Here is a 26,071-nt window from a genome sequence, read left to right as displayed (position 1 = left end):
CAATATAGTGAAAAAAGAGTTATATTTTGGTCTGTTTTCACCCAAGCCCAATTGGATCGCTTCCGAAGACATGGATTAAACTACTGGAGTCATATTGATTACTTTTATGCTGCCTTTATGTGCTTTTTGGAGCTTCAAAGTTCTGGTCAGCATTCACTTGTATTGTATGGCCCTACAGAGCTGAAATATTCTTCTAAAAGTCTTCATTTGTGTTCAGCAGAAAAAAGAAAGTCATACACATCTGGTTTGGCATGAGGGTGATTAAATAATGATTTATAATTTTTAACTGTACAGCAACACTCTAGAGGTCTACAAACTGACCGGGGCCCAGTGAGCCCAGAGAAACCGGAAGTTTCTCACATCTGTGAACGGATGTTTAGAGGCCGTTCACACATAGAGCGCCAGACACTCATGACTCTGTATTTTCAGTGTATGAGGGCCAGCTTCACACGTTCACTTTGAGGAGCACAGCACATGCAGACTATATTTAATTTCCGCCTTTTGTGGTTTAATAATCACAATATGACATATTGAGATTTTAATTTGATTTATTGTGCATTCAAAACATTAATCTTCATCCCAGATAAATCTAATTCTCTTTCCACATTTTATAGCTGATGCCATTTTTATGACTGTATTTAGTGATTCCAGCCACGTTTTCCACATCGCGGAAATCATAGGGCCCTACATGTGGTAACTGCAGTATAAGCGGACTCCGGGTTGAATTATTGAAAATTAATTCACATGCTTAGGTGTGAAGACCGCCTCGGTGTATGAATTAATTTTAATACTTCAACACTTTCTTCAGATTAAAGCAGAGATGACTGCAGATGTGCAGAGAACGTACACGACTGCGCTTCGTTCGTGACCCGCTGAAGTCGTTTCAAAATGTGCTGTTGCCTGTCATGATGAAACGAGTCCCCCAGGGGGTAACTGTTTGTAATACCTGATTAAAAACCTATAGCACTCTACATATGAAAATAACTTGACTGGCATCACATACATAATGAACATTTTTAATTAAAAAACATTAATGCATTCAAGACGTTTTAGGAAAGTTGGTTTTACCAAAATGTTCTTAAACATACACAAATCTTCTCAGGACACTTTTCCCCCCTCATAATTGCTGGCGTGCATACAAGATTAAGGTGTGTAAATATGTCATATTTTGTAACATTGCGGTTCAGTAATTCTGAAGCGGATAGCTTGCGAATTGTAAGCTAACTGAAAAACACAGAACAAGACATTTTTAATGTCACAATCTATAGCTTTGGTTATGTAGAATTATGTGTAACATATGAAAGTCATTATATGTTGTATTTACAAAAGTTATGTAGACATTCATCATAAAGGGATTGTGTAGGATATCTAGTCAGGCAGTGAATAGAGTACCTATTGAAATTCTATGAGCCAACTGAATCGCTATGTCAGATGGGGACTCAATTTCTCGCGTGGACTCGTTTGTTCATGACTCCTGTTCTGATAAAACTACACAAATTTGTGTATTTGACACCTATCATTTTGTGCATGCAAGAAAACCCCTTGTAAGCAACAGTCAAACAGTTTTATTATAATAAAATATTTTTCAGGATAAATAATTTTCCAGGACATTTAGGTATTTTTCTAATTTCTTCCATAAGTTTTCCATGACTTGAAAACTGCGAAGCAAAATTACAGGTTTTCCAGGACACGTGGGAACCCTGATAACTGCACTAATATATATATATATATATTAGTAAACTCTTTAAAATATGCCAACAAAAAGCCTTTGTTTCAATCTAAGCACTGTTGAACACACTCAAACATCTGCTGCCTAATGTTCTACCAAAGCAAACAACATAATTTGTACTTTTTCTGTATTTTTTTTAAAAATGTTTTTATAAAAACAGTGTTTTCGTTTTTTATTATTTAGAGGAGATCCAAAGTCACACTTCTGCTGGTTGAATCTCCAAACACGCTGCGAGACTGAGATCCAACCTCTTTTTCATGTCACAGAGGCCGTGCAATGACTGTCCTACAAAAAATAATTTAAGAGACTTGGAGATCTTTGAAAATACTTTTTTTCTCTTCTTTTTTTTTTAATATATATAAATAAATAAAAGGAAATTGTTGTCCATTTATCATCTAATAACATTCTTGCATTTTTCTCTGAAAAATAAGTGCTACCGAGAATAATATTTACACAAATAAACAGTAATCTGCTCAGGTTATACAATATGCCTAATTAATGAAAAAAAAAAAAAAAAAAAAAAACATAAAATGCATAATATTTCTGGAGGAAGGAGGTAAGTTGATAAACAGACCAAGCAGTCTGTTTGCTACAGCCCTCTAGTTTCATGTCAAAAATGTATCAACAAAAATTACACCAGTTCGAAATCTTCCACAGACCAGTCCACCCTGCTTCAGAGGAGAGCAGCAATGATGGATTGTGGCTTTAGTTGCCAACCAGAGGGGCAGAGCATTCATGTTGGTTAAGAGGCCAGAACAGGGTGGTCATATTAGCTGGCTTTGGCTCGAAGCTGGGCTCTTTTGCCGGTGACAGCCTGGAAGCCAGTCTTGATGCTCGCTACAGAGCAACGGGAGTGACAGGTTTCACACTGAAGGAAATAGAGACGCGTGTCCTTCTGCAGGATTGTATCTGGTGAGCGGCAGGTATGACAAGTCACATATTCCTCTGTGAAACACAAAGAGAAAATGTATATTGTCAACAGCAGATACACGGTTGACCATTGAGATGTCAATATAGACCAATTCAAGGGCTATTCGTCTGTTTAAGGAAATTACGTCTTTGTTCCTTGAACATTTCCGGCTAGTTGTCAAACTCATTCGAAACAACAGCTGGAGGCACTTCATTCATAGTGACTTTAAAATGAATAACATTAATATGATTGTAATAGAATGTCATTATTAAAATGTGGACCATGTTATTCAGTGGCTGGATGCTTCCTGGATAAAAATTAAAGTGTATACATTTCCGAAAAAGCGACCACAAATGGGCGCATGTACCACTGCAGTGAAGCGAGAATGCTGGATGGATACGTGCAGTACCAACAACTGTAGCACACATCTTATCTCTGGTAGGTAAACAACATTTTTGCCAACTATAAGCAAGTTTTATAGTATGAAGTATTGACTATAGATCGCTCACTTTACAATGAATGAAGCTGCACAAGTCATTTACAATTACAGTCATTTAGCAGATGCTTTTATCCAAAGCGAAATGAGGAACCTAACAAGTAATTTGTCATACAAAAGTCAACAACATCTGCAGTATTGGACTGCCAAGTTCTCAGAGTAGCAGGAGCAGTATAGAAGCAACACACAGAAAGACATACAAAAGGAAAGATTTTTATAATGAAAAAGAAAACCCTTACCTTGTCTGCAAGTCACATTTTCATTGATTATAACAGGAGCGATCCAATATTCTCGAAATAATTGTGACCATCTAAACTATGATAGTTTCATCGCCTCTCTCGCGTAGATGCGCTCAGTATCAGCAACACTTTGGACAACTCACTTTATGTAAACGTTTGATGTTCTTTGAGAAAATGTGTTGTTTATTTTCAGTTATTGCAAATTTCTCATTTGTTCTGTTTTAGTTAGACTCTAAAAGTATGCGCTAGTCATTTTTTGACAGTTCTGGATTATAAAAATTCTGCTACCGGAAATGCTGCCAGACATGCGCAGTAGTGTTCCAATTCCTTTGTTTTGTTAACGTCCTTGAAATGGTCTATCACATACTGCAGCAAGCATGTTAGTAATATTCAAGTTTAGGTCAGTGAAGATTACATTCTGTTCTCACAAATTGCCTTCACAAGTGCATTTTAAATGGCCCTGCAGTCAGTGTGACAAATTAATGCTTAAAAGTACAAATATTCCATGTAGTCTCTAAATTGTTATTAGTTCATAAAAGCTGCATGCATACTTGTAAAAATAACTATTAATGCATAGTATAAATGCATAACTGCATAATATAACAACCAAAAGCATTTCATGTCAACTACCCACATACACCAGCAAGTAGTATTGGTATTAAAAAAAAACAAACAAACAAAAAAAAACATATCCCATTATAAACCTTTGACTTACTTATATATCTTCTCAAAACATTCTCTATTTGTTTCTGTTGAAAACGTCCTCTGATCACAAGCTGGTTGTTTCCATCTATAGAACCACTAGAAAAGGGAACACATCATTTGTGTTACAAGAAAGTAACACCACTTTTCCACCTTAGAATTTAAGGACTGCAATTAAAAGCTTACCTCGTTCCTAACTCAGCTAACAGGAACGCCAAAAGATGTTTGGGCTGTCGATGCAACCTGTAAATGAGCAACCATATGGTAAACTGAACAACAGAGTGGATAGGTCATTGACAAAAAAGGTTGTTAGAGGTAAGAAAAATGATAAATCTTTTAAAAACCTAGTTTAGTTTGATGACCTTAAAAAAATATCATGCTGTATAACAATCAAGTAAAATGATATTTAAATATTTCCTTAACTTTGAATACATTAGTGTAAGCAACTCAATTTCAATTAATACGTTTTCAAGGTAAAAATGTTGTTTTTACAAATATCATGAATTTTTGAGTCAAGAATATCATGACGTTTACTAAGAGTTACTCCATATGACCAGAACACACCGTCTTGAGGGTCTAAAGATGTCCTATTTGTTTTTTTGTTTTTTTCATGTGACAACCAAATGGCAACCTACATGTTACACAAATGTTTTTCAATATTAAAAAAAATAAATAAATAACACAAAACTGTGGCACTACTTTTTTTTTTTAAGAAATACATTAAATATTTTATTCTGCAATAATCATGCCATAAGAATTTCAGCTTTTAATAAGACTATTTTACGGTTTTTTATTTTATTTTTTATTTCTCTGGACAGTTACACCACATGCCATTTGTTTTTTACTTTAAGCTCAGTTACTTAACTCAGCAATTTAAAACATGTTAATTGTAGAAGAGGTGTATTCAAGTTATTGTTTGTGTGAATTGCATTTTGAATTTATTTTTGAATAACTTAAAAGTTCCAGGAAAAAAAAAAAAAAGCATCACGTCATTGACCAAGATATTAATAAGCCACTAGGCCAATAAATAAGACTTGAGAAATCATTGATTACATTCACATAATACAATCTATAATATCTGTTATATTTCACTACACTGTAGAGTGTTTTGTTTGTTTGTTTGTTAACGCCATGCCAGCTTCTATGGCTGTTTCCATGGCAAGAAATGTGTGAGGAATTCTATAAAAGGTTTTTAAAATCTATTTTTCCTAAAAACTCTAAAATTGCGTTCGGTTTGACTTTGTTAAAAATTTCTTCCAGATTGCTGACTGAATAAAAAAAGGTTTCTCACGGGGTTAAGACCAGTACAGTCTAATAAAACATGTTTCAGGGATAATGGATTCTGGCAGAAGGTACATGTTGGTGAATCTTCTCCTAATATTAAAAACGTGTGTCATCCTGGAGTGACCTATTCAACAGCGGGTGTAGACGATCTGGTCCCAGCGATTTGAAAACAGAGAGGAACTTCTTTTGCCAAAAGTAGGGCTGATTTCATGGAGTTTGTTCATGGTGCATTGATCCCACTCAGTTTGCCATTTGTTTTTTATATATTAATTTATTATGGATTTTAGGTCAGTGGGAAGTATTGGACACTTTTTGAAATCTGCTAATAAAGCCTCTTTTGCAGCAGTGTCTGCTTCCTCATTTCCTGGGATTCCACAGTGTCCAGGTACCCAGCAGAAGCAGATATTGATATTGATACAGATATTTTGGTCCTCCAGATCCAGCAATTTGCATAGAATCTTTACAAGCACTGGGAGATCATTTTTTAGAAATGACATTGCTTGAAGACATGATTTTGAACCTGAAATTATCAGAAAGTTTCTCTGTTGCATAATCTTTATGAAGTCCAGTGCTAAGATGATAGCGTTTGCCTCTGCTGTAAAAATTTAGCTGTGATTGGGGATGGATATTCCTTTTTTTTTTTTTATGGTTGATCACAAATGCAGATGATATATGATCCTCAGATTTTTATCCATCTGTATATATAGGGATATGTGATGGAAATATTTCTCTAATGAAAAGTTGTTGTTGAAAGTCATTTTGGTGGGTTTCAGATTTTTTGTTTCTTGGTTTTTTTAAGTTCCAGGGGGGAATTTTAGAAGTGTGTCTGTTCCAGTAGGCTCAGATCTACTTTGAGATTTTGTAAATCCCGATGGGTTTTGCAATGCCATTGATTTTGATACTGAAAAGAGTAACTGATAAAATGCATCCTTGTGGTACTCCTAGCTCGTTTATGAGGGTCAGATAGGGTATTACCTACTCTGACTTTAAAATGTCTGTTTGATAGAAAATTAGCAATAAAAATGGGTGTGTCCTCTAAAACCAAGTCGATATAAATCCTTTAAAATACCGAACTTCCAAGTGGTGTCATAAGCTTTCTCCAAGTCAAAAAAGTTCTTTTCTGATGAAAGCATCTCTTATGTAGCTTTCAAGGCTGATGAGGTGATCTACAGTACTTCTCCCTTTTCTGAAGTCACACTGAACTTTACTTATGAGATGTTGCGATTCCAGGATCCATACTAGATTTTCATTAAACATTCACTCCATGGTTTTGCATAAGCAACTTGTCAGGGCTGTTGGGCGGTAATTGTTGGGGTCATTATGATCTTTTCCTGTTTTTGGGATGGGAAAGATTATCGCTTCTTTCCAAGAGAGTGGAATATTCCCTGATATCCAAATAGAGTTAAAAAGTTTTAACAGTAGAGACAGGATAATGTGAGGTACATTTTTTAAAAACTGATAGTGTATATTATCTGGTCCAACTGCCACATCATGTCCTCTGTTTATAGCTCGTGTCAATTCTTCCATTGTGAACATTTGATTATAGGGTTCGTTATTATTAGATAAATTTATACCTTTCTTTTCATCAAACCTTGGAAGGCATTAAGGCAATTCTCAATGGAGGAGTTCTTTTCAAAATTTTCTGCCAGGGTATTTGCAATTTCTTGTTTTGAAGTTAGCCAGGGTATTTGCAATTTCTTGTTTTGAAGTTACAGAGTCTTGATATCTGATGTGCTGAATTTGAGCTCCATCATTCCTGCCCTTCATCTTTTGAATCAGATTCCAGACCTTTCTTGTTGAGGTACTTGATGTCAGACCAGATACAAATTGTCTCCTACTTTTCCTTTTAGCTTAATTTATCATTCTTCGAACTTGTGCCCTACTTATTTTAACCTTAACAAGATTTTCATTTGTTGGCCTTCTGAAGAATAATCTTTCAGCTTTCTTCTGTTCTTTTATAGCTGTCTTGCATTTATCATCAAACCATGGCATCCGTTTGCATTTTGTGTTTGATGATGTTTTTGGAATGTGCTGGTGAACTGTTTAATAGCATCTGGATCATCTTCAGAGACTTCATTAAACCTTTCATAGCATAGCATTTGAAAAGGATACCAGTTTACTTTTTTAAACTGCCATCTTGGTATTCTTAGAGTTTCTTCTCTTCCTTTAGGGTTAATATTAATGGAAAGTGGTCACTACCACATAGGTCCTGCCATACTTTCCATGAAAAGTCTCAAAATAATTTGGGTTCGCAAATTGTTAGGTCAATTGCCGAGTATGTTCCGTGCCCTGGGTGTAGGTAAGTGTTGGATCAATCATTTAGAAGACATATGGCGTGATTGTCTAGGAATTCTTCTATCCTCTTCCCCTTGGTGTCACAATGGGTATTTCCCCATAGAGTGTTGTGACAATTAAAGTCTCCCATAAGTATATATGGAGAAAGAAGTTGGGCTACTAGGCCATCCAGGTCCTTGTGTTACAGTAAGATTGAGGAATGTATATGGAACATATTGTAATGGTTCTCTGCAGGGTCAAACGCACTGCTGTTACCTGTAAATTACTGTTCACATTGATGCGACTATGAATCACATTGTTTCTGATTAAAATGGCTGTACCACCAGAAGTCTGTCTATTAGTAGGACCAAAAGTATTTAAAATTTTAAAACTTTTAAAAGAGAAGGTAAAATCTGGTGGTAGTTTTGTCTCCTGAAGACAAAAACCAAGGGGGATGAGAATTGTAGCTAGGCGTTGCAGTCCACGACAATTCCATTGGAAACAAATATTTTCCATTCTCGCGTAGGAAAAATAGGAATATTTCCCGATTTTTCCTTTTGGGGATGAACTTCTATTCCGACTATCCCTTTCTTTCATTTCGACATCTTTGGTTTGTTTTGTCTTTGCTATTTCATCTTTTGCTTGCGAACAACTCAATCTTCTTGTATTTCTATTTGTATTTTGATTTTCTATTGAGTTCTGATTAGACTGAGTATTGATTCAGGTAGATTCACTTTGGGTTCCTGTATTCTTGGTCCTTGGGAGAGATTTATAGCTGTTTACATTTTGAGGTTTATCTTTGTGCATCCAGGTGATGTCTGTCTGGCATTCCGTGGTCTTCACAGATTTCTTGACAAGAGAGGCATATGTTTTACTCTGTGTAAAAGAAGGGACAGCGTCTACCATTTTCCTTGCCTCGGGGTAGCTGATCTTCTTTGTGCATCTGATTCTCTGTATTTCCTTCTCCTTGATCCATGTAGGACATTCTTTTGATGCAGCCGAATGGTCTCCTGTACAAGTACAGCATTTTGGTGATTTTTGGCAGCTCTCCATGTTGTGGTCTTCACCACACTTGCAACAGATGCTTTTATTTTTGCAACTGTTTGACCCATGTCCATATGGGTCAAACAGTTTTGACATTTAAAACATCGTAATGGATTGGGCACGAATAAATCCACTGTGACACGGAGATATCCGATTTGAATTCTTTCTGGGGGAAGAGGCTTATTAAAAGTGAGGATGTATGTACCAGTTTTGATAACTCGGTCCTCTCTTTTGATTATTATTCCTTTCACATTTACTACTCCTTGGGGTTTGAGCTCACAGGTAATTTCATCTTCATTTACATCATCCAATTCTTTGGTGCGGATCACTCCTTTGCTGTAGTTTAATGTTGGATGAGGTGATGCCTTACTCTGAACTCCAGCGAGTAGCGTGGCTCGTAGTAAATTCTCTGCATTTGCCTTTTTACAGCATTCCACTAGAATTTGTCCAGATCATAACTTTTTTACTTCTTTCACTGTTCCTGTTATTCCTGTGATACCCTTGTGTATAGCAAATGGAGAAAGTTTAGTGAGTTTAGTGCTGCTTCGAGGATTATAAACCTTGTCCACTCTTCACTATTTTGGCATTTACTCTCTGAAATACAGTCTGTTTCCAAGTCTAAAAACCGCTTTTTGGAAGTGTGTTTTGAAGCCATATTTTAAGTTTTTTGTTTCATCATTCTTATTCCCCACCCACCTTGGAGCCCCCCAAAAAAGGGGTGCACTGCGGCACGGAATTCCAGCAGAATATGCATCAGGGCTATAAGAATGATACACTCGAGCAGGTAGAGCAGATTGTAAGCTGCTCTATCCACTCGATTGACCCTTAGCCAACGCTTACTTGGGATGACTGGAGTCTTCATCTCACTCTGGGAAGTTAGCAGTTGTTGAGCTATCACAGAACTCTCAGAGCATGTCTTGACCAGCTGATTGATTGGAGTGAGCCATTCCAACCTCCCATCTAGGTGAAGTATGAGCCAAAGTACAGTGTTGAAATAGTGGCAGCCGCAGCAAACCGTATTTCTCAGGCACCAGGATCTCTGCCTCCACCGACACGGGTCGCAACTTACGACAAACAAGTCGCCACTTTTTTATCGCTCCTTGCGATCAGCATTGGGGTACTGAGGATCTATTTTACTCTGGATCCTTACAGAGAGATGAAGGATGGTATTACCACATCTAGATGGAGAAGGCATGTGCAAAAGGTATAATCAACAAAGTTGTAACCCTCATGAGGGAGGCTCAAAGGTTATTCTCTCTTGCCCAAGGAGAAGACCCTAGCACTACGGAGGGAAGGAGCGTCCCACTGTTCCTTTCACGAGCTACCACCAAGTAGATGGGTTTCGTGCAGTACCCGGCACCGTAGAGTGTAACTATTCCTATTTTTCCTCTGCAACCTACAATTTGCTATATCTTTGCACTCACAGTTTGCAAATGTCAGTGAAGTTGACAAAAGATGTTTTCTTGGTCCCAACTCGGACCACCTGAGGAGGCTTCATCACAAACTTCCTCTTCTCACCGGCAACCATATCAGGGTTCTTCTCCCTCATGATGTTAAACACCCGGCTCAACAACTGCAAAGAGATGAGCACAGACATAATGGCAATCCAGGCTGAAGCAAAACTTCATATGTTTATACATGTACCTATATGAGGTAGAAGAGGATGTTCACAAACAGTGTGTGTTTACCTCATCATACGTGTAGTCTCTCTCTGACCCTGCCCATGCTGGGCCCAACTGTGAGCTGAACATGATTCCATCTGTGTTTTTATCATCATCGATGACTGTAGTAAATCATACGTGAAGAATGCAGATGATAAAGTATTTCATCATTGCTGGTAGAATTATTTTCATTAACTTGCAGAAACTTGCTACAGTTAGTTAATCTAGTTAAAAAGCTACTTAAAAACTAATTGAATTACCTTGTGCTTATGTTTAAACAGTGAAAATCAGGTTTGGGGATTTAAATATTTTGCTGTCAAACAAAACAGCATTGCCTGCATAAACGCAACAGTTATTGATTTAATTAATGTGCATGAAATGAACAAATGCGACCAAGTATGATTCAATACTAACATTAGCTGACTTGTCTAGTTGTACAGCAAAATTTGTAAATGGTTAACCACCCGTGTTAACTGTCCCACCACTTGCTCCACAACATTTTCGGTCATATCTTTTAATTCTGCTGCATTTTCTTTTATTGAAATATATGTCGAAATATAAAGATACTTATATGCCATACTAATCAGATTTTATACATTTAAAAATTATTCTATGGCCCCTTTGAAATTATGTTCAAGAAACACTGCTGTAAGTGAATTTACAGTACAAAATTAGTGTAGATGCCACTTCTTGCTAAATATATTTATGGTCACAACTTTTATTTCTGGTAAATACTTTTACCCCCAGCATAACATGCATATAGCTGTACACTCTAAACATCAAATAAATGAAGTGAATCTCCATACCATCATCCTTTTCCACAGCGTCACATTCCTCAACAAATTCCACTTTTTTTGCTTTCTTTTTCTTAGCTGGCAGCATCAGGTCCATATCATCATCCTCAACCATTTCCTGCTGGTCTCCCTCAATTTTCAGCTCCTGGTCACCATTGCGATGTAAAACAGGAAAGCAAAATGTTACAAGTGTCTTGCATCATGAATAATCAGAAAACTAGTAATGCTCATTTGTACAGTTTCTTGATAAACAATTACTAACCTTCATGCCCTCTTCAATGTCATTGTCAAACACTTTCTTTGGTTTCTTCTTCTTTTTCTTCTGATTAAAGAAGTTCAGATCATCTAAATCATCCGAAGGCTCTGTGAAGAGAGTTGAAGAGAAATATACATTCAATAAGTGCCAAAGTCTAATCCTAAAACGTTATAGTAATACTCATTCACGTAACCACATACAATCGCTGGGTCTGAAAATATTCATCCTCCCCTACTATATAGCATGCCAAAAACAGTATGCCAATGGAGTAGTATGTCAGAATCCTCAATAATCATGAAGCAGTAAGCGAGAAATACCTGGATGTTTTACTATTTCCGGTGAGATTCTGAAATGCGGATCAACTGGACACTTTACAATCCCATAATCCCTCAATGTTCAAAACACTGGATTTAAAAGAACAGCAGTGAACTGTGAGTCGGATGGCTCCTCTCAAATGTAAGTGCTATACATACCAAGAAAATTGTTTCTTATGCTCAAATGGTGCTTGTTTAACAAAACCAGAGTGGATTATTTTCGCGGTTCTTGTTCTTACGTCATATATTTGGGCCACAGGTCAATACCCAGGTCCCCGGATGATGTCTGAAATCTATTCATACTACTCACATGTACAATGCATCCGGAAAGTATTCACAGCGCTTCACTTTTTCCACATTTTGTTATGTTACAGCCTTATTCCAAAATGGATTAAATTCATTATTTTCCTCAAAATTCTACAAACAATACCCCATAATGACAACATGAAAGAAGTTTGTTTGAAATCTTTGCAAATTTATTAAAAAAAAAAAACGAAAAAAAAAATCACGTACATAAGTATTCACAGCCTTTGCCATGACACTCAAAATTGTCCACCTGTGGTAAATTCAGTTGATTGGACATGATTTGGAAAGGCACACGCCTGTCTATATAAGGTCCCACAGTTAACATGTCAGAGCACTGACATGCTCTGATGTAACCCCCTAATCATGCTAGCGGATGTAACCAGATCCTTCCAACGGGTGAATATCCGCAAAGCCGCGTGTCCAGACGGCATTCCGGGCCATGTCATCAGAGCGTGCGCGAACCAGCTGGCTGGTGTTTTTACGGACATTTTCAACCTTTCCCTCTCTTTGTCTTTAGTCTCCACATGCTTTAAAACGTCCACCATTGTGCCTGTTCCAAAGCAATCAAAAATCACTTGCTTAAATGACTGGCGTCCTGTTGCTCTGACCCCCATCATCAGCAAATGCTTTGAGAGACTAATCAGAGATTACATCTGCTCTGTGCTGCCTCCCTCACTGGACCCATTGCAGTTTGCTTACCGCAACAACCACTCCACTGATGATGCCATTGCATCTACACTACACACTGCTCTCTCCCACCTGGAAAAAAAAGAACACTTATGTGAGAATGCTGTTTGTAGACTACAGCTCAGCATTCAACACCATAGTGCCCTCCAAGCTAGATGAGAAACTCCGGGCTCTGGGCTTAAACAGCTCGCTGTGCAGCTGGATCCTGGACTTCCTGTCAAGCAGACGCCAGGTGGTTAGAATAGGCAGCAACATCTCCTCATCATTGACCCTCAACACTGGAGCCCCACAGGGCTGTGTTCTCAGCCCACTCTTGTATTCCTTGTACACACATGACTGTGTGGCAACACATAGCTCCAACGCCATCATTAAGTTTGCTGATGATACGACGGTGGTAGGTCTGATCACTGACAATGATGAAACAGCCTACAGAGAGGAGGTGCACACTTTGACACACTGGTGTCAGGAGCACAACCTCTCCCTCAATGTCAGTAAGACAAAGGAGCTTGTGGTGGACTTCAGGAGAAAAGACAGAGAACACAGTCCCATCACCATCAATGGAGCACCAGTGGAGAGAGTCAGCAGCTTCAAGTTCCTGGGTGTCCACATCACTGAGGAACTCACATGATCCATCCACACTGAAGTCATTGTGAAGAAGGCTCATCAGTGCCTCTTCTTCCTGAGATGGCTGAGGAAGTTTGGAATGAACCGCCATATCCTCACACGGTTCTACACCTGCACTGTAGAGAGCATCCTGACTGGCTGCATCTCCGCCTGGTATGGCAACAGCACAGCCCACAACCGCAAAGCCCTGCAAAGTGTGGTGCGAACTGCCAGACACATCATCGGAGGTGAGCTTCCCTCCCTCCAGGAAATATATACCAGGCGGTGTGTGAAAAAAGCTCGGAGGATCATCAGAGACTCCAGCCACCTGAGCCATGGGCTGTTCTCACTGCTACCATCAGGCAGGCAGTATCGCAGCATCAGGACCCGCACCGGCCGACTTCATGATAGCTTCTTCCCCCAAGCAATCAGACTTTTGAACTCTTGATCTCCCACGATCAAAATACATCAGCACTGCACTTTATTACTCTTATATCTCACACCAGACTGTCATAATTTATATTATTATTATATTCTCTCTTAACAACTTACTATCAACCGACAGCCTGAATGTCAATACAGTACAATACAACCTACTGTACATTCTATATATACTATATATACTTTTTTTATTGAATAATGTGTATCTATATTGTGTGTATTGTATACTGTACAGTGTATGTTATTATTTGTATCTTGTGTTGTGTGTAATTATGTGTATATTAGACTTTAAATTGTGTTGTGTTAATCTGATGTTATTGTAAATTGTATATGTCTCATCACTGTCACGACTGCTATGTTGATCAGAACTGCACCCAAGAATTTCACACCCCATTGCACTTGTGTATATGGCTGTGTGACAATAAAAGTGATTTGATTTGATTTGAAACCAAGCCATGAAGTCCAAGGAATTGTCTGTAGACCTCCGAGACAGGATTGTATTGAGGCACAGATCTGGGGAAGGGTACAGAAAAATGTCTGCAGAATTGAAGGTCCCAATGAGCACAGTGGCCTCCATCATCCGTAAATGGAAGAAGTCTGGAACCACCAGGACTCTTCCTAGAGCTGGCCGCCTGGCCAAACTGAGCGATTGGGGGAGAAGGGCCTTAGTCAGGGAGGTGACCAAGAACCTGATGGTCACTCTGACAGAGCTCCAGCATTTCTCTGTGGAGAGAGGAGAACCTTCCAGAAGGACAACCATCTCTGCAGCACTCCACCAATCAGGCCTGTATGGTAGAGTGGCCAGACGGAAGCCACTCCTCAGTAAAAGGCACATGACAGCCCGCCTGCAGTTTGCCAAAAGGCACCTGAAGGACTCTCAGACCATGAGAAACAAAGATTGAACTCTTTGGCCTGAATGGCAAGCGTCATGTCTGGAGGAAACCAGGCACCGCTCATCACCTGGCCAATACCATTCCTACAGTGAAGCATGGTGGTGGCAGCATCATGCTGTGGGGATGTTTTTCAGCGGCAGGAACTGGGAGACTAGTCAGGATCGAGGGAAAGATGAATGCAGCAATGTACAGAGACATCCTTGATGAAAACCTGCTCCAGAGCGCTCTGGACCTCAGACTGGGGCAAAGGTTCATCTTCCAACAGGACAACGACCCTAAGCACACAGCCAAGATAACAAAGGAGTGGCTACGGGACAACTCTGCGAATGTCCTTGAGTGGCCCAGCCAGAGCCCAGACTTGAATCCGATTGAACATCTCTGGAGAGATCTGAAAATGGCTGTGCACCGACGCTCCCCATCCAACCTGATGGCGCTTGAGAGGTCCTGCAAAGAAGAATGGGAGAAACTGCCCAACAATAGGTGTGCCAAGCTTGTAGCATCATACTCAAAAAGACTTGAGGCTGTAATTGGTGCCAAAGGTGCTTCAACAAAGTATTGAGCAAAGGCTGTGAATACTTATGTACATTATTTTTTATAAATTTGCAAATATTTCAAACAAACTTCATTCACCTTGTCATTATGGGGTATTGTTTGTAGAATTTTGAGGAAAAAAATGAATTTAATCAATTTTGGAATAAGGCTGTAACATAACAAAATGTGGAAAAAGTGAAGCGCTGTGAATACTTTCCGGATGCACTGTATTCCTAAAGTACATACTGTTTTACAGGCCAAGAAGTGCATCCATTATCAAATACAGTACATACAGTGACAGTATGCAGTTTCGGATGCAGGGCATTAACTAGTTTGCTCTTGAGCGTACAATTTTTAAAGGTGCACAAAGTATTTTTTTAATACAGTATGTCATCTTGGAATTACACCTAGGGGCCTGGATGCAGCATCATTCAAATGCAATAGTTTTCAGTTACCGACGCTATTGTAGAAATTTACTATTCACCATGATTTAATTAATCCATGAGTGAAAATGTCCAATTACAGGGCGATTACTGAGATTAAGGGCGAATTCCATTCAAAAGGGATTATCCATATGCCCTACTCACTCCAAAGGACTTTCTGAAGGGAGCATGACATTACTGTAGGAATGTACCCTTCGCTAACAGTGTTGTGGAAGGACCCTTTCTGGAAAAAAAAAAAAAAAAATATATATATATATATATCTTTCGTTTGGAATGAACCTTAGAGTTGCATCTCACTCTTCATGGGCGCAAAAAGATAGAAGTATTCAGCTGGTCATGTGATTCTAACATGGCCACCCCCATGAGGGGACCCTCTCCATGTAGATTAAAACAGCTTTTATAAAGTTACTGATATGACTGGAGTCTTCATCTCATGTGAGTGGCCATGGTTTTATAAATATGTTTTAAAATTACTATTATGTTCTTTAGGAGGAAAAATTTTTATATGTGGAAAAAAAATACTGTATGCAGCTGTAAGGTTCCCATTTAAATACATTTTATATCTTGCCAGAAAAGAATTTGAGTAACCCCATGGCACAAATCTACAAGAGAACAGCAAACAACATCATGTTTTTGGAAATAAAGACAAACACTCGTGATCACAACACACTCTTCTCACCTCTTTTCTTGACTTCATCATCTTCAGGCTCCATTTCTCGCTCCTCTGCTGCTTCAGGCTCAATTTCACGCCTTTCAGTCTGTTGCACCTCTTCTCCAAGACCATCTCCATCCTCATCCAGCATAAAGGGCTTCTTCTTCTTCTTTTTCTTCTTTGTTGTTGTAGGGTCGAATAAAATCTGAGGGCAAATAATGCATCATGCTCATTTGTTCAAACATTACTCACTTTGTCAAAGGAAAAAATGCTAAGTTAAATTGTCTATTGCGAGCAATGAATAATGACTTGAGTCGCATGACTCAATATTTCCCCTCGACTTTGAATAATGACAAAATATGATAATAAAAGGCCACAATACCTCGTCTTCTGACATGATGGCTTTGTCCAAAAATGGTTTCGGTCTGTTTAATCTCGATCACACAGCTTCTCTTCACATATCTTCTTGCATCAGCACAGGATAGTTTAGCGCGCATGCGTGCTTAAACGTTACATCATGATCACGACACCAGAGCTTTTTCACGCTCCGGGAATGTGTTCCACTTCACTTTAAACATCCACTCGCTAACTCCCCCCTAAGCACTTCCCCTCGGGGGAATCTCTGCCTCCATTTTGAAGTCTGTTCCACTTCGTTCAGTGATCGAGGGAAGTTTCTATTGACAGACCTTCAACCCCTTGATTCTGACCGTCCGAACATGCTCCAAGTGATCAAGGGTTAAAGGTGTTTAAAGGTGGTTAAAGTTAAACCCATTGCACGTCTTCCGCCAGTAGTGGACACTCGCACAATGTAAGCAGTGACGTACATCCGAGTCCATGAGACGGAGTGAAGTTTGCAAGGGAAGCGGATAAAATTTGAAATGGCACGCAGCCCATATGATTGCAGTTTGCAGCAGGAAAAACTTAACTGCGCGTGCCTCGCTCTCACGAGACTTTTTTGGCATACGTCACCATGACATCACAGCAAGTCGGACAGATTTCTAACCGGCATGCAGCTGCCAGCAAAAAAGACTATCGATTGTTGTAAAACCTTGAAATATTATCATTTTTAAGGTTTTTTGTGTTTATTTAGCAATTAGAGATATGGATTTGATTTCAATACCCCTATGTATATAGTTCTTATTTTTTGTATTATTTTATTGTTTATTTTATTTATCTATTTGTATTATGTTATTTATTTATTTTTTACTGATTTTCTTGCAATTATTGTTATTGCTATTTTGTATTTGATTATTGTGTGATTTGTTACTAAATAAAGCATTTAAAGAAAGAAAGAAAACCGGCATGCACCTGCCGCTGATCAACATCTTTAGGCGTAACGTATACCGAGTGTATGTTCGTTTATATTACTTAATATGGATAATATATTGTAGATTTTGTTTAAATATTGTGTATTTTTCATATGTATTATATTTAATCAAAAGTGGCAACAGGCTGTTGAGATATATCTACCATATGTAATCTTTAAAAATTCTGTTTGTTGGTGAATTCAAATATAGTCAGGATAAAACTGGTTAATTTAAATGTTACGACGTGAACCACGTTTGATGGGCTACTTGACAACACATTGTTTTACATTGTGTGCACGGTGAGGGTCAGAGGTGTGAGATGATAATCTGACAAACTAACACGGCAACCACTCATTGATATAGACTATAATCTCTCAGAATTTCATTTGCACAGTTGTCTGCAGCTATCACCACAACACTTTGCTTGTACTAACTATAAGTACAGTGTAGGCTACTGTCTGTATGTATTTTCTATTATTTATTTATTCATTCATTTTATATTCTTTCATGTATTAAATATTATTTAATACTTATAATTAGATTTTAATTAAATTATTAGATTAGATATAAATTATTTGATATTATTTAGTGATATTAATTAAATTCAATGTGATATAAATTAATTTATATATATTTAGATTATAAATTCAAAATATAAAGATTCATTTAATTAAAGTCGCACATAGAGTGTAAGCATTCTAACTATATTATATTTATGTGTAATTTTGTTGTTGTCCTGCAGGAGTGCCAGAGCGCCTGTAGATCTATTATGATTTTCAAGAGCTCAGTTCAGATGCTTTGTGAAACGCACCCAGAGCTGAACTGTATTAAGAGATTCATTAAAAAGAGTCGACTCAAAACAATGACTATTTCATGAATCTGACAACGTGTCTAGTCTAGTAAAGATTTCACGATTTTCAGTTAATAATGAGAATGACCTTGACAGCACTAGCAGGCCTACTTATTCACTTGAGTTGTAAATCAGACGATAACCAACAGGGTGAGTAAATGATTATTATTATATGTTATTATATCATATAGAATATAAAGCTAAAGAGCTTCAATTTAAAATACATTTTGTATGTATTTTTTAAATTAATGAAAAAATAAAAATGTAAATTAAATATCCACACTATGGCTGATTCACTAACACTCACTGATGTGTGTACTCAACTCTGTCTGTAAATGATTTGTTGTTCACCAAAATGCTTTGGAATGTAATGTGTTATGTTTAAAAATAATTTCCTTTTTTTCTGAATAGCCAACTGATGACAAAAAGGTGGTTAAAGGAATGGGAATCCTGGGTTACAGAAGGGAATGCTGCAAACCATCTCCTAAAGCAGATCACTGATGTGACATTGATTTTCAAAGAGATATTTCTGAGTGATTTAAAGGATGTCACATATGCTTTTGCTGTACTTATGGGGCTTCTTATGCTCCAAACATCAGGTACCCAAGACGTTGAAATACACATGATTTGAGGTAATCCAATAAATTGTCATAAAGATTGCTGTTGTATGGCAATCTCAAATATTTTGACGTTTCACTATATTTGTGGGGACATTTTCAAGCATTTGGCTCTCACAAAACTAAAGCCAATAGACTATACATATATGCTTTGTGTCTTAGCCAGAGAATGCAGTAAATTGTTCTGTTGTAAACTTAAAATAAACATGAATGTTAATGTGCTCTTTTATTGTTATGATGGTTTATTTGTCACACCAGTCATGCCAGAATAGCTAGATAGAGGGCTTTGTCATGTTAACGTATGTTAAAGAATATAGATCATAATTGTAATGAATTTTAAGGCAACCAAGTCATAGACTTGTTATAACAAACTATAGTTGACATGAATTAAGCTTTAGTAAACATAATAATAAAAAATAAATAAATAAAATAAAATAGGCATTGCAATTATAAATATGTTTAAAGTTGAGTTAGCTTTTATAAGGTTACTAATATGACTGGAATCTTTATCTCATGTGAGTGCTCATGATTTTTATTAATAATTCATTTGTTGTTGAGTTATTGTTCAGTTCACTGAATGTTCAGAATTTTCTAAATGTTATTCTAGTCTTGTTGACTGTTCACTCCTGTTCATTTCTGTTTATTGCTGATGTTTTTATTGACATTTTTTATTCATTTCTTCTTATTAACTTAATGAATATTAAATTGAGATGTTTGAAACCGATAGGTGACTAAAATCTTACTCAAAGTTTAGTCTTTGTAGTTCCATGGTCTGTAATCATTTATGAGGCATCACTGCAAAAACTGACACTTCAAACCACCTTAAACAAAAACATGCTAAAATTTGACAAATATACCGGCTTTGTTGTCTTTGATAAAGTCTTTCTATATATTTCCAAGTCATAGCCGGAGGGTGAACGAACTGCAGTAAGAATCAACTGCTCACCCATTTCTGAGATCAATATGCAATAGCAATTTTGCTTAGATTATTTCAAAGCTGTACACCCCATAAAATGTGCATTTACTTTTAAATTGTGAAATAATTGGATAGTTTAGCATGTTCAAAGGCAAGGTGACACCTTACCTCGGGCAAGAAGAAGATAAACTTGTCCCAGCTGTCATCTAATTTTTATAAAATACATCTAATATCATTATTAAACATTTATTTTTGTCATTTAATGTAAATCAAATAACTATTTTCTCAATTTAAAAAATGATATATATGATAAATTATATAACATAATCCCAAAGAGATTCATCTGAGAGAAAAAAAACATATATAAATGAAATACCATACACAGGCCTATAAATATATACATATTAAGACGCACATATTTTTAATTGAATGGATGTTATAACAGCAGTCACACTATTAAGGTTCCCCACCTCTAAAATCTCAATTTAACCCCTGCATTCAAGACAACATATTTTATTAAATTGCAGTTATCTACTACCAACTGTAAATGTTCCCACTCCATACAAAAAATTCCAGATGAATAAATGGTTAATTACTGATATTTACACAGATGCAAGTATAGGCTACTCATATTAATAATTATTTTTGAGACTCAATAGGCCTATTATAACAAGCAAATATGTACGATTTATTTTATGGGCATAACAGCTAAATAAATACTAGGTAGTAAAAACTATTTGCTAACGCAGCAAAATAAAATAAATAAATAAACAAAATAAAAAACGGAACCGTATGGTCCTGCATACGCCGTTTAAAATGGTCCACACCTGTGTCATCTAGTGGAATTATAGTTTTGGAAGTTAAGATAAAGTCCAGTGGAGAGATTCTTCTTCACAAGCTCAAGGAACTGTGATGAATTCATTTTCAGTCATTTTCATGCTGGATCGTTTCGAGTTTTATAGGACGCTTATTGATTTAAACGTGAATGGATGCAATTAAAAATGAATGTTACAAATGCGGACTCAATTCAATGCTACCATAATCTAATAAATAATGTAAGAATTGCACTGCGTAATTTTATACATACACAAGTGAGCGCATTCTTGCAAAATGCGTTTGCAATTATTCATGAAATTTCGTAAAGCCATATTTCCACTATGTATTTTAAAAGTCGTCCTTTATCTTGTTCTTAACGCCCCGTCATCATCACATGACTTTTGATAGCGCTGGCATATATGGAAAGAGGAAATGACGTCACGCATGACGGCACGTCATCTTCATACACATTATTAATTAGTGACATACGTAGATGATTAGGTCACCATCACATGGTTAATCAATTTTATGCAAGTTTTCGGGCTCGCCATTGGACAATACATAGACGTATGTAGGCGCAATAACGCGAACACATGTTATGTCGTCTGTACACGTTACGTGTCCACAAATAAAAAGCTCTCCGGACTTCCGTACTGCGCAGAACTCGCTCATCTCTAACGTGCCTATTATCATGCGACTGTCCGTGACATCAGCGTCAGGTGTACTCGAAGCGCTGAAGTTAAACGATCTCTTCTATGAAATACATTTCACATATGTGTTACATTGTTCTCATATATTTTAATTTGAGTTTAAACTTATAATATTCCTATTATGTGCCTATAATTAATTAATTAATTATAATTATTAAATTATGTTTAAGTCATCAATTGAAAACAGCAAACAACTGAACAAAAGGGAAAAGTCAACTGCAGTATGCTTTATTGAAAATTATTAGCCCACCCCAAAACCACTCAAATAAGAGGGGGAAATAATAATAAAATAAAATAAAAAAAACATTTTTATTTTTACTTATTTTACAAGGAATATACAGGCATGACAGTGAAAAGAAAATATACAAAACATACATCATGCCTTGCCCCATATTTCCATGAATCTCCCTTGTCAACTATCAGGCATTACACTCAGTCTGTCATTTAAAGACATGCCACTCAAGTTACAGAAGCATGTCAATTATTAAGGCACATAGCACAAATGTTCATATTCCTAGAGTGCATGAATCAAGACAAGTTACTTTATTGGAGATATATTATTATTATTATTATTATAATTTTTTAAGAACTAGGATATTATCTTTACCAGAGAAAAACTAACACCACCAGAGCAAAGGAATCCAAAAGTTTAATGTTCTTTCAAATAAGCCATCTGAAAATTTTCAAACATACAAATGTACACAAATCCCACTTACATCTCAACCTGAATAGATACAGCATACAGCAAAAGGTTTATGCTTCCAAAGAAGGAAAAAAAAACAAAGTAATAATGTTTATTTTGTATATTTCAATAATTACAACCATCTACTGTCAGACAAAACCCTAAGCACATTAATGTATTAGGCCAGGAATGGGCATAATGGGCAAGACCTGCAATTAAATGGGTCATTTTTTGCAAATATTTGAAAACAACAACACATAACTCATGAAGGGCAGTCAAAGAGGATTTGTTTTCATGGAGCAATAGCTAACATAATTTATTCTAATACTTTTTTGTTTTGTTACTAAACTGTAATATGTCACTGTCAACAAATGGTAAAAAAGTTTATGCAATTGGAAGTGCTGAATTATGTTAATTTAACAAAACACACTGAGATCAAAGATTGAAGTAAACAACAAGTACCAAATCTATTTAATTTAGCAGATGAGAAAGGTCACTCGGTTGAGAAATAGAGCATGTAAATGATGTAAAACGCGTTGTGTATCGGCAACATGCTTATGACAAAACAAAATGACTCGTTTTTGAAAAGTAGAGAATTCAAATGAACTCTCCTATCAAATAAGTGAAAATTAGAGACACCAATCCATTATCTGAATAATCATGGCAAAACATTTAAGGTTCTTCTCATGTGTCTTTATGTCATCAGATTTGTATTGTCTGATTAACTTTGAAAACCTGCTTCATATCCATTGTCATTTGTAACTCTTGTCTGGACTTATTTTAGCCATAATGCAAGAGCTAATGTTATTCAAAAAAATTTTTTCGTAGTGTTAACCCTCTGAAGGTGCTCAGGTTTGCCCATTCAAGCCAACCATAGTGAGCAATGAGAGTCTGTCTGATTGGGGCAAGTTCACATTGCCCATGCTTTAAGATCTTCCATATCATCCTCATCCTCTTCTTCTCTCTTTTTGTGGGCTGAAAAAACACAAAGACAGAAGGTTACAGGAGTATGACTTGTTTAACAATAGCCAGCCAATCTTTTAAATCTTTTAATTTTACAACAAAACTAAATCTAATCACATGTTGGTATGTACTGGAAAGCATAGAAAGAATTTACACCTGTTTTTTTGGGTAATGGGTTTGAAGGCACACTGGGCAGAGGGAGATCCCCTGTGCCACTGATTTCCAGCATGTTCTTATCCATCTCCTCCTGTTCCAACTCCTCCAATTCAGCCTCAAGCTCTTCCTAGAAAGGACAAGAATGATACTGTTCAGTAGAGGTAGACTAATATATCGGTTTTACTGATTAATCTGTGCCGATAGTTGCTTTTTGGAACTATCGGTTACTGCCAAAAAACTATGCCGATAGCTGTCAATAATTTTTTTTTATTTCTCGGTGTTCCTCTGAAAATGATGTTTTTTAAATTGAAGCGAGGGCATGCAAAGAAAAATGTGACTATATAGAAACATCCCTCGTCAGCACATACATTGTTTCTCCAACTTCATATTGTGAATAATAATAATAATAATAATAATAATAATAATCATAATAATAATAATATTATATGGGCTATAAAAAGCTTAATTTGGTACATATTAAATATGGAACATTGTAACGGAGCCAAGTCTACACCATTTAAAAAGAAAAGTCCCTGGTGTGTTTCAGGCTTGTTTAGTGGTAAAAGTTCCATGTTATGCACCCTGTCATCCTTTTTTCTTATTATTATTGGGATTATGATTGAAAAATACTATCGGCCGATTAATTGGTTATCTGTCTTTTCCACCACCTAAGTTATCGGTATCAGCAAAATCCACTATCGGTCGACTTCTATTGTTCAGGATAGTGAAAGTCACAACATCCATAATAACTGTTTTTGTAGAGAATGTATGGCACATTGCTGTTTACGGAAACATCCAAGAAAAGGTCCACATCTAAACATTGTGATTAGTTTGGTAGAAGTATGCATATAAATATCTAAAAATTGTACTCAGTATAAGTTTGTTCCTTTTGACTAGATTTACCTCATCAAATTCTTCTCCAAAACCGACAGGCCGTGAAATAGCATCAGAAATCTCCTGTGCCAACTCTTGCTGTTCTGTGATGTCTTGCATGAGGTCATCCACTTTGTCTATATCCCTGAAAAGAAAGTCAATCAGGAAAATAAACTTCGGAATATTTGGTCACTACCAATTGCATTCAATGTGACATTTCAGATATCTTACATATTTTCATGGGCTGTCTTCATGGCCTTGGCTGCAAAGCCCATGTTCTTAAGCACTTCTGTGTTTGTATTAGCATTTTCTAATGCTTCTCGCTGGAACTCAATGGTGGAGAGAGTGCCATCTATCTGAGCAAGTTGCTTCTCATATCGCTTCTTTCTTTTCAGGGCCTGTAAAGCAGCTTAAAAAGGCAACATACTTGTGGAGAAACATACACAGAAATACATTTTAAGAAAGGTTAAACTGTTAATACAAAAAACTTGTAAACTCTAAATACAGAAGATGTCATTGCCTTCCCAAGACATGTGGACTGTCAAAATGGAAATAAATAAATTTACTTTCGGTTTTAAACTGTAAATACTTGATCAACGAAATCATATCCAAACAAGAAATGGGCGGCCCATGTCGTGGGATGTTTAAAATGGACAAACAATACATTTGATGTAGTTCATGGTTCCTGTCAATGGCTGTTCTTTCACAACAGACCACATGACACTAATAGACGTAACTAAGTGATATGACATTCAGTCACCCAAAACACTTGAAAACAATTCTTTGACAGCAGGCCTGAAAGTTACATTTTCTCTACCAACGCTCTTTTTATTAGACAGAGGTCTTATAATCGGTCAATTAATGAATATGTCTCAGTTTAAGGTAGGAAACTCATGGGTGTAGCTTCCTAACTAACACCCCACCGAAATCGACGACAGGTAGGGCGAGAGAGGGGAATCGTCTTCTTTTAAAAGTTATAGAAGAGCAAATCAGACGCAAACCATCCCTATAACTCGTATGTTTATCTTTAAATACATACCTCGTTTGTTTTTCGTGCCGTTTTTCTTTGCTGTCGATAGTTCAGCTTCAATCTTTTGCTCTAAGTACTCTTGTTTCTTCGTTAACATCTCCTCTGTCTCGCGGAGTTTCTGGATCGCTTCTTGTGGGCTTGGGCCTTTGTTGCCTTTCCCGCCACCGCCGAACAATTTGCCGAATACGGACATCTTGTTTTAAAGTACGGGAAACCCAAAAAAATCCTCCTGAGACTGTTTGTTTCTAGACACTAAACAAGAACGTCCACCACTGTTCCGTGTTCTGTTGTTTGTCTTACTTCCGCCTTCAGACCCGATGACGTCATGGAATTCGTCATAGTCTGGACACCTATCTTCGCTCCATATAGCTGGAGAGTCTTATTAAATAGTATTGGAATATGGCTAAAAAGTAACATTTATTTAGTAGTAATTGGGAAGTGTTAAAATTTGAGATTGGGAAATACTTAATAAAATGTTGTTCTAATTGAGCTAAATCAAAACGTCATGTGGAGGCAATTTTGTGTGTGTGTGTGTAAAAATCACTTACAGCACCTTTAAAGACAGACACTGTGAGTCTGTCATGATCAGAAAAAAAAAAAGAAAAAAGAAAAAAAAATTTGGCGTCACCCCTGCCTTGTACGAGTTGGTACCACCCAACTAGTGTTGGGCAATCCCCCTCTAGCTAGATGGCAGTTTCACATAGTACCCATTACTTTTCTTTGCTCTTGCCAGAATGGGCCAATCACAGTCCTCTATTATTACTGGATGAGGATGTTTTTATAGATAATGCTGAGGCTGATATCCATTCCATCTGGTATGAATCCTTGCAATTATCAGTTTTTATTTAAAATAACTATTCAGTGTAAAATGTCTCCAAAGGGATAAAAAACA

At 36.9% G+C, this 26,071-nt stretch overlaps 2 protein-coding genes across 2 annotated transcripts; both read right to left on the bottom strand.

Annotated features, from left to right (window-relative positions):
- Positions 1–1,002: 1,002 nt before the first annotated feature.
- Positions 1,003–17,270, bottom strand: LOC127414649 (eukaryotic translation initiation factor 2 subunit 2-like). Its single transcript, XM_051652846.1, has 9 exons — positions 16,642–17,270; positions 16,287–16,464; positions 11,396–11,496; positions 11,146–11,278; positions 10,367–10,461; positions 10,103–10,251; positions 4,263–4,319; positions 4,090–4,175; positions 1,003–2,674 (listed from the first exon to the last, which is right to left on the bottom strand). The coding sequence occupies exons 1-9, from the start codon at positions 16,654–16,656 to the stop codon at positions 2,499–2,501; spliced, it is 990 nt and encodes a 329-aa protein (XP_051508806.1). The 5' UTR covers positions 16,657–17,270; the 3' UTR covers positions 1,003–2,498.
- Positions 17,271–21,682: 4,412 nt separating this feature from the next.
- Positions 21,683–25,498, bottom strand: LOC127414657 (charged multivesicular body protein 4c). Its single transcript, XM_051652856.1, has 5 exons — positions 25,189–25,498; positions 24,381–24,558; positions 24,180–24,294; positions 23,277–23,403; positions 21,683–23,132 (listed from the first exon to the last, which is right to left on the bottom strand). The coding sequence occupies exons 1-5, from the start codon at positions 25,370–25,372 to the stop codon at positions 23,068–23,070; spliced, it is 669 nt and encodes a 222-aa protein (XP_051508816.1). The 5' UTR covers positions 25,373–25,498; the 3' UTR covers positions 21,683–23,067.
- Between the last annotated feature and the right edge of the window lie 573 nt (positions 25,499–26,071).

Source organism: Myxocyprinus asiaticus, chromosome 24 (assembly GCF_019703515.2).
Source record: "Myxocyprinus asiaticus isolate MX2 ecotype Aquarium Trade chromosome 24, UBuf_Myxa_2, whole genome shotgun sequence".
NCBI lineage: Eukaryota > Metazoa > Chordata > Actinopteri > Cypriniformes > Catostomidae > Myxocyprinus > Myxocyprinus asiaticus.
Note: the sequence above shows the minus strand (reverse complement) of the source record. Positions and strands in the feature narration are given on the sequence as shown.

Coding starts and splice junctions, on each gene's coding strand:
- LOC127414649 (XM_051652846.1), bottom strand. Junction 11,497..16,286: donor TGATGAAGTCAAGAAAAGAG/GTGAGAAGAGTG, acceptor CTCTCTTCACAG/AGCCTTCGGATGATTTAGAT. Junction 10,462..11,145: donor CGCTGTGGAAAAGGATGATG/GTATGGAGATTC, acceptor GATTTACTACAG/TCATCGATGATGATAAAAAC.
- LOC127414657 (XM_051652856.1), bottom strand. CDS start 25,372: ATGTCCGTATTCGGCAAATTGTTCGGCGGTGGCGGGAAAGGCAACAAA. Junction 24,559..25,188: donor CGGCACGAAAAACAAACGAG/GTATGTATTTAA, acceptor TGCCTTTTTAAG/CTGCTTTACAGGCCCTGAAA. Junction 24,295..24,380: donor AAGACAGCCCATGAAAATAT/GTAAGATATCTG, acceptor CTTTCTTTTCAG/GGATATAGACAAAGTGGATG.